Genomic DNA, 9,181 nt, shown 5'->3' with positions numbered 1-9,181 from the left:
ACCACCTTGTTGGTATGGTTGAGTCGTATGAGCCTTAGTCTTAGGCAAAGGACATGCAAGGCAAAATAGTTCCCTTGACGAGGCATGTTATTTGTGAAGGTGATATGATGAAGGTGACTTTTGATAGAGTATATGTAACAATATAAGTAAAATCATTAATAACGATATTTAACACAATACTTTTACTATAAATTATATATTATTAATATAATATATTACAATTTTAACCTTAGACTCCAAAGCTACCGATGTTATACGATAAAATAGACTAATTAAATAACATCTAAGCTCATTTTTGAAGACTTTTTAACAAAAATTTTATACCTACTTTGGTTACTAGTGTAATAATATCATAAAAAACTTATTTATTACATATATATTACAATAGTTTTTTATAAGGTGAAGGATAGTTAGTACAATTTTAAACTTAAAACTAGAAATATGAGTGAAATCTCTAGAAAAATAAAACCTCTTCAAAATAAGTAAAAAATATTCCTTTATCTTTGAAAAAATAAATCATGGGAATAACTAAATATATGAAAATTTTATTCACAAAATTTGTTAATACAGAATTATAATAGTCATTAACAAAATCCTTTCGCAATTTTGTTAGGAAGTTGCTGGTTATTGTTTAAATAAACCCAAGGTGGTAGGCTTTAAAAACGGACAAACTTTGGTCTGAAGTGGTTACTTACCCAACAGCTAATAGATTGTTCTTCCATACTATATTATTTTGTTAATTAGTCTTCTTTTCCCAGCTGGAAAATGAAAGAAAGAAAGCTGTTTATTTAATGTTCTTGCTTTAAAAAATTGCCATGACCTCACATCTAGACAGTGCCACATCATCATCTTCATTTGATGGGTTAGCTATTGGTGGAGACCAGAGAATATATGCTTTCTCCATTATTTCAATGCTTAAATCTGTTGTTATATTCTCATAAAATCTAATTTTAAGTATCTAAAAACAATGAAAATCTTACTATATTTATTAATTTGTTCAAAATAATACATTATGTATAAAAAAATTTGAGTTTTTTTTCGACCGAATACGAGTTTAGCTCGTATTATATTGCAAAAGTTGAATTTCAGTTTAAAATTTTGGAGGTATATGAGGTAAGGAATTATATAAAAAGAAATTAAGACATGAATTAAACTAATGGAACATCAATGTGCAAGTTTGGCTGTAAATAAGAGATTAATTTGTTGACCCCTAAACCAAATAAATCTCAACTCAACCATATATATATATATATATATATATGTTTCTTGTAGTTGTTGGTTCAATGAACTCTTCCAGTCTTTGGGTTTTTTCGTATGAAAATTACGTCGAATTTAACAATTTACAGTGAGAAACACAATCTGAAGAAAAAACAATAAAAAAAAAAACAGTGTGAACTGAAATTAATATAATATATCTTGAAATTAACAACGTTTTATGAGTGAATTATTATTTAACCTGAGTAGCAACTGAGTAATTTCCCAGGGGCTACATAAAAAGAAAAAAAGAAAGGGACTGCAAACTATAAATATCGCTGTCTTAAAGTTGGAAATGATGAACTCCTTTATTACTGCAAGAAATTAAAACAATGTAAATCTTGTAATAAGGAAAGTTAGCAGTGCAGCAGCCCTCACACCACAAGCACACGAGCAGCCATTAAAACGAGTAATAACAAAGACAAAAGCCCAAATAGATTCTACTCTTAAGTTCTAAACCCATTTTTGTTCTTTTCCTTTTTTGTTGTTCATTTTTTTTTCTGTGAGAAGTAAAAGAGAGATTCCAGAAAGCTGAATTATGGGTTGTTGTCAATCATCTTTTCAAACAGAGACTCACCCAGAAAAAGACCAGACCCAACAACAACAGGAGCCACAGAACCTTAGCCAATCAAGTCCGGGTGCCGTAGCCGACCCGGCTGTTACTAATGGAGTCCCTTCTTTCTCAGAGTTCTCCTTGGCTGACCTGAAAGCGGCCACCAATAATTTCAGTTCAGATAACATCGTTTCTGAAAGTGGGGAAAAGGCTCCTAACCTTGTTTATAAAGGTCGTTTGAAGAACAGGAAATGGATTGCTGTTAAGAAGTTTACTAAGATGGCTTGGCCTGACCCCAAACAGTTTGCGGTATTATTTCTTCATTGTTTTTGATTTAATGTTTTTTTCTCAGTATTTTTTTTTGGTTAGATATTTGAAGTGGGTTTTTATGGATTTGGTTAGGAGGAAGCTTGGGGAGTAGGGAAGTTGAGACACAAGAGGCTGGCAAATTTGATAGGATATTGCTGTGATGGAGATGAAAGGCTGCTTGTTGCTGAGTACATGATAAATGATACTCTTGCTAAGCATTTGTTTCACTGTCAGTTCTCATTCTCCATAAATTTTTGTTTTAGTTTCTTGGTAATTTAATGAGTTCCTGTAATCCATACAGAACTTATAAGCTATGCTAGAGGTAGATTTTTCTTAGTAAGTTTGATATAAAGGGTAACATTCTTTGATCTTTTTCCTTTACTAGTTACATGCTTGTAAGTTGAATATATATCTGGACCTTCTGATTATCTCAGGCTAAGTTTGGATCTTTGTTCACATTATACAGGGGAAAATCAAACCATCGAGTGGGCAATGCGATTAAGAGTAGCTTTCTGCATTGCTGAGGCTTTAGATTATTGTAGTAGCGAGGGTCATCCATTATATCATGATCTAAATGCTTACCGGGTTATTTTTGATGAGGTATTGTCTCTTGAATTTGAGAATGCTTATTATGTATAGGCCTTTTTCCTCTACTTTCTCTATGATTAACTATCAGTGGGCCAGTAATTGATTTCTTTCTAATGGATTTTGTAGGATGGTGATCCACGTCTTTCATGTTTTGGCCTGATGAAAAATAGCAGGGATGGAAAAAGTTATAGTACTAATCTTGCCTACACACCTCCAGAGTATCTTAGAAATGGTAATTCCTTTGCTAATTTTTTTATTTGTTGTTTGACTTAGCGTCCAAATATAAAGGACTTACCTGCTATTCATGTCTGGATTTACTTTGGTCCTTACTCACGTTACTCCACATAACTGGTTTCAATCCAATCCATCAGTTTGCTGCAAGTGCTTGCATGCTTTCCCAGTAAAAGATTTCTCATCCTTTTTTGTTTCATCCTACTGTTCTTCAATGAAGTTGAGTAAACTATATGAAAGATGTTACCAACTTTCGCGAACTTCTGTTGTTTCAGCAGTTACTGTTGGAACTCCTAGAGATTTTTGTTTCTTAGTCACTTTCACCGGCAGAAACTTGGTTGGTACTTTTCATAGAGCTATATATGGAACTTGAGGCCAGGCTTTTTATGAAAACGGATTCTGTCCTTAATTGTTTATTGCTATATATCTGGTGCTTACATGGATGAGTTGTTCTGATCTTCACATGTAAATTATCTTTGATTAGTTGTTTATCTGCCATTGTATAGTCTGACCCATTTTCTAATGTTACATGATGTATGAGAGCTGTTTTCTCTTTCCAAACTGCACAATTATTTTCATTGAATTTTCTTGAACTGATGCTTCTTGTTATTGCCACAATTTGGTAATTTGTAGGGAGAGTCACCCCTGAAAGCGTTATTTACAGCTTTGGCACTGTTCTTCTTGATTTGATAAGTGGGAAGCACATCCCTCCTAGTCATGTAAGTATATATAAATGGCTTATATTATGGTAGAAAGGATTCATATATAGTGATCTGTAGGTTTTCTTTCTTTTTCAAAATTCCGCAACTCAAAATCATTTACCTTATGGGCTCTTGCAATTATTGTCAATGAGCTCTTGCTATTGAAATTGCAAGTTAATGATTTAACGGCTATAGTGCAATTCCCATTTTTCTGATTAATTTAAGTACTTTAATTTTCCATTTTAAGAGCTGCTTGTCTCATGTTTTTACCTGTTCTACTACAATACAAACTTCAGTTTTATTATTGATGGTCATGCGTGTTTGCAGGCACTCGATATGATTCGAGGTAAAAACGTCATTCTACTCATGGATTCACATTTAGAGGGGAAATTTTCTACAGAGGAGGCAACTGTGGTTGTTGGCCTTGCCTCTCAATGTTTGCAATATGAACCCTGGGAGCGGCCCAGTACGAGGGACCTTGTCGCTACACTTGCTCCATTGCAAATCAAACCTGATGTAAGGAGCTTTCCTGCTTTTACCTATTCAATTTTGTAAATACTTAAAATTTTTAATTAGGGGTGATCCAAATACTTAGGGCCTGGAGGTCACATTTGGTCCCTTTAGTTTAGAGTTGAAAACTTTTCACATAGATGGTTTCTGCAGTAATAAGGTTTGTTCAATGGCCTAGATATGATGAAAAGAAAATTATGAGTATTGTATGCGAGTCATCTGAGATACTTAAAGGTCGTCTGTATCAATGCTTCTTTATGTACTTCCCTTTAGATCCTGATTATTTGTCTCTTGGTCTTGCAGGTTCCATCTTATGTCATGCTCGGAATCTCAAAGTATGAGGAATCTCCACCAACACCACAGCGTGCACTTTCACCAATGGGTGAGGCCTGTTCACGACATGACCTCACAGCGATTCATCAAATATTGGTAATGAATCACTACAAGGATGATGAAGGGTCAAATGAGGTGAATGACTCGTTAGAATGAATCCTCCATGACCATTCCTTTCCCTTTAGTCTTTTTCTAAGAAGTTTATTTATATGTGGATTGGCTCAGTTATCTTTCCAAGAGTGGACCCAGCAGATGAGAGATATGCTTGAGGCTAGGAAGCGAGGGGACTATGCATTCCGTGATAAAGATTTCAAAACTGCTATTGACTGCTATTCCCAGGTTAAAAATTTAAATTTCTTTCTTTGATTGAGAAGATGTTCTCTTGCTAAGTTATTGTTTTGACACTTAAATACCGTGACAATTGAAAATGTATTAATGGAATTTTCTGCTTGTTCAATGGGGTTTGTATTTTAACTTTCTCCTAAATTAAATTTGAATTCATCAAAGATCAGTTATCATAGAAGCAAGCAGCTATTCTGACCAAAATGAACTTTATGTAATTGCGGGTTTATGCTTTAAGTTGACCCTCTTGAGCATTCGAATTCATGCTATAATTAGGCTTATGTTAAACCATGAGCAGTATTAAACCATCTTGATCTTGTATGGAAACCTTAAGGTTGTTATCTCTTTCTATGCAGTTCATAGATGTTGGAACGATGGTATCCTCCACGGTTTTTGCTCGGCGCAGTCTGTGCTATCTATTTTGTGACCAACCAGATGCTGCCCTTGCAGATGCAATGCAAGCACAGATTGTGAATCCTGATTGGCCAACAGCCTTCTACATGCAGTCAGTTGCCCTTGCCAAACTAGACATGCAAAAGGATGCCGCAGACATGCTGAATGAAGCTGCTGGACTTGAAGAAAAGAAGCAACGAGGCGCAAAGGGATCATGAGACCACAGATCTAGTATTGATCTTAAAACCCTGTACCCATTCTTTCTGAGGCTGCCCAAAGTCCATGTAAAAATGTGAACTTGGAGGCTCCACCATTCAGCTACGTGTAACACAAATCTTTGTTGGTCAATGACAGGGTTCCTGAAGCACTTCTCAGTATCTCTTATAGAAGCAGTGAAAGGCAGTCCAAAACAGTTTTGCTATTAAGCATGCAGTATGCATGTATGATGGGAATCATGCTTAATAACTGCTCTGTAGGTACAAACAAGTCTTGCTATTGTGTACTCTTGTCTGATTGTCTCCTTCATTTGAAGGAACCAATTTTCATGTTAAAAAAAAAAAGGGGGAAATCTTTGTCTTTTGCTTGTCTTGGATCCACCAAGTGAATGGCAACATATCAGATAACTCTTCCACCTTTGATATCTGCAATTGTTGACATAATTTTCGCCACTATTATTCCGACTCCTCATGGAACAAGATAGGAGGCAAAGCTTAAATGCCATTCCATTTGTGTTTATGTTTTGTCTACCGTAAGAAGCATTTTTTCCCATTAATATGATCAGAGCTTGAGGTGGTAGGTGCATTGACTTATCAAATTGTAGATTGAAGCCTTTTGTCTTTTTGGTCTAAAAAGAAAAACAGCTTTAAACCAAAAACCCAATTTTCATGCTCGTTCAAACAGTTTGCCTTGTAGATCCCATCCACTTTTACTCAAATAGACGAGCATCTTTGTGGGCTAAAATCCAATGAAATAGCCTCTTCATCATCTCTTTCAATCAACCAAAAACTAAATGACCTTAGAGATCTTTATGATTTGGTTGATAGTTTGCTTCAATTGCCTCACTAACAGAATTCCTTAGCCCAACAATGCTGTTAGAATTAAGTGACTCGAATAATAAAAGTAAAATCTATATAAAATTACATTTCTTTTATTTTATTTTAAAATAAAATTTTCTAAACCTTATTAAACTCTATCTATTTTATATTAATTAGAATAAGGTGTTTCAATCTTATTCGAATTCGACATAGTGAATTTTTTCTTCCTCTGCCCATAATTTTTTTTCCCGAAAGGATTTCCACGTAAAATCTGTGTGTTCTTTATTTTATTTTATTTTATTTTCACAAATTGGTATCCGAGCTTCTGGGTTGTTCATCCCGGTCACGATAATGGCGTCTTTGAAGTATGAAATTCCGCTGTTGGATCGCAACACCATATTTGTGTTGTGGTAGATTAAGATGCAAGCAGTTCTTGCGCAGATGGATCTGAAGGATGCCTTGCTAGGGATAGATAAGATGCTTTCGACATTAACAGATGAAGAGAAGAAGCGTAAGGATCGAAAGGCGTTAAGCGTAAGGATCGAAAGGTGTTAACACAATTACATCTACATTTGTCCAACGAAATATTGTAGGATGTGATGAAGGAGAAGATCGTCGCTGCATTATGGACGAGGCTAAAACAAATATGTATGTCGAAAAATCTAACAAGCAAGTTGCATATGAAGCAGTGTCTTTATGCTCATTGTTTGGAGGAAGGTGTATCTGTACACGAACACTTAACAGTGTTTAAAGAAATTCTCTCAAACTTGAAGGCCATGAAGGTTCAGTATGATAAAGAAGATCTAGGGTTGATTCTACTTTATTCGTTGCCCCCGTCTTATTCGACCTTTAGAGACACGATTTTATATAGCCGCGAATCTTTCACAGTTGATGAGGTTTATGATTCTTTGACCTCGTATGATAAGATGAAGTATCTTGTAGTTAAACTCGACTTTCAGGGAGAGGGTCTCATTGTTCGTGGGAGACAAGATCGGAATGCTGATGATGATCATAGAAGGACATAGGAACGGAATCCTCGCGGTAAATCTAAGGGTAAATCGAAGTCTTCAAACAGAGATAAAACTTGTAACTTTTACAAGAAGAAATGGCACATTAAATCTAAGTGCTATAAGCTACAGAACAAGATTAAAAGGGAGGTTGCGAATCAAAAGGGAAAACAACCAGAAAATTCTGGTGAAGCTGATGTTGTAGAAGACTACAACGATGGTGAACTTCAAGTCGCTTCTGTCAACAATTCTAAAGTGAGTGAGGAGTGGATACTTGATTCAGGTTGTACCTTCCACTTTACAACTTACGAAACAGTGTATGAATGTGTTGTTTTGATGAGAAATAATACTTCGTGTAAAATTACAGGTGTTGGAACAATTAAAGTTAAGATGTTTGATGGAGTTGTCAGAACATTTAGTGAAGTACGACATGTTCCAGAATTGAAGAGAAATTTAATTTCGTTGAGTACTCTTGATTCAAAAGGGTACAGATACACAACTGAAAGTAGGGTTTTAAAGGTTTCCAAAGGTTCCCTTGTTGTGATGAAAGGGCAGAGAAAGACTGCCAAGTTATATTTTTTGCAGGGTTCTATTGTTACTGGTGATGCAGCTGTCGCTTCCTCTTTCTTGTTAGATGATGATATTACTAAACTTTGGCATATGTACCTAGGGCATATGATTAAGAATGACATGGTAGAATTGAGCAAAAGAGGACTTCTTGATGGGCAAGTAATTTGCAAACTGAAGTTCTGTGAGCACTGTGTTTTTGGGAAGCAAAAGAGATTTCGATTCACCAGAGGAATCCATAACATGAAGGCAACGTTAGAGTATATTCATTCTGATATATGGGGCCCATCTAGAGTGCCTTTGAGAGGTGAAGCTAATTATATGCTAACTTTTATTGATGATTTTTTCAGAAAAGTTTGGGCATTCTTTCTGAAGCAGAAAAATGATGTGTTTTTCGCATTTAAGTCTTGGAAAATTATGATTGAAAAATAGACGGGAAAACAAATAAAATACCTCCGCACAGACAATGGCTTAGAGTTCTGTTCTGATGAGTTTAATAGACTATGCAAGTCAGAAGGGATCGTGAGACACTTGACAGTTCGCCATACTCCACAGCAAAATGGCATTGCAGAAGGAATGAACAGAACGATCATGGAGAAGGTTCGATGTATGTTGTCCAATGCCAACTTAACAAAGTTGTTTTGGGCAGAAGCAGCCTCTACTGCATGTTTTTTTATCAACCGATCTCCATCCGTTGCCATTGAGAAAAAGACTCCACAAGAGGCATGGTCTGGTAATCTTGCTAATTATTCTGATTTAAAGATCTTTGGGTGTCCTGCGTATGCTCATGTTGATAATGGAAAATTAGAACCGAGATCCATTAAATGTGTTTTTCTTGGTTATAAAGCTAGTGTAAAAGGGTATAAGTTATGGTGTCCTGAAAATAGAAAAGTTATGATTAGCAGAGATGTTGTTTTTGATGAAACTGTTATGCTACCTAACTTATCTCTTAAAGACTCTTTAAATAAAGAAAATCAAAAGTAGGTGGAGCATCAGATTAATACAGAGTCGACTCCTCAAGCCAGTACAAAAATTGAGAATGGAGTTGCTTCTTCACCACAATACTCTATCGCCAAAAACAGAATTAGAAGAGAAATTAAACCTCCAAAGAAGTATGCCGAGGATGATCTAGTTGCTTATACTTTAAATGTGGCTGAAGATATAGATGCAAACCAATAGCCATCTAATTATTCTGAGGCAGTTAGCTATAAAGACTCAGAAAAGTGGATGTTTGCTATGCAAGAGGATATGAAATCACTCCAAGAAAACAGAACATGGGATCTTGTGAAACTTCCTAAAGGCAAAAAGGCTGTTCGTTGTAAATGGGTATTTAAAAAGAAAGAAAGGATTGAAGAGCCT

The 9,181-nt window shown here is 35.4% G+C and overlaps 1 protein-coding gene across 2 annotated transcripts; it reads left to right on the top strand.

Moving 5' to 3' along the window:
- The first annotated feature begins 1,468 nt into the window (after positions 1 to 1,468).
- Positions 1,469 to 5,797, top strand: LOC108476791 (serine/threonine-protein kinase BSK1-like). 2 transcript variants are annotated; one of them, XM_017779125.2, is made up of 10 exons: positions 1,469 to 2,116; positions 2,210 to 2,345; positions 2,583 to 2,716; positions 2,831 to 2,936; positions 3,569 to 3,654; positions 3,964 to 4,152; positions 4,450 to 4,614; positions 4,705 to 4,818; positions 5,178 to 5,445; positions 5,569 to 5,797. In XM_017779125.2, exons 1-9 carry the CDS (start codon positions 1,793 to 1,795, stop codon positions 5,430 to 5,432), a joined length of 1,509 nt encoding a protein of 502 aa, XP_017634614.1. In that variant the 5' UTR covers positions 1,469 to 1,792; the 3' UTR covers positions 5,433 to 5,445; positions 5,569 to 5,797. The 2 variants fall into 2 exon arrangements, with proteins under 2 accessions (XP_017634614.1, XP_017634613.1); XM_017779124.2 differs by having other exon boundaries at positions 5,178 to 5,797.
- The last annotated feature ends 3,384 nt before the right edge of the window (positions 5,798 to 9,181 follow it).

Source organism: Gossypium arboreum, chromosome 12 (assembly GCF_025698485.1).
Source record: "Gossypium arboreum isolate Shixiya-1 chromosome 12, ASM2569848v2, whole genome shotgun sequence".
Lineage (NCBI taxonomy): Eukaryota > Viridiplantae > Streptophyta > Magnoliopsida > Malvales > Malvaceae > Gossypium > Gossypium arboreum.
The sequence above is the reverse complement of the archived record's forward strand: the minus strand, read 5'-3'. Positions and strand labels throughout refer to the sequence as shown.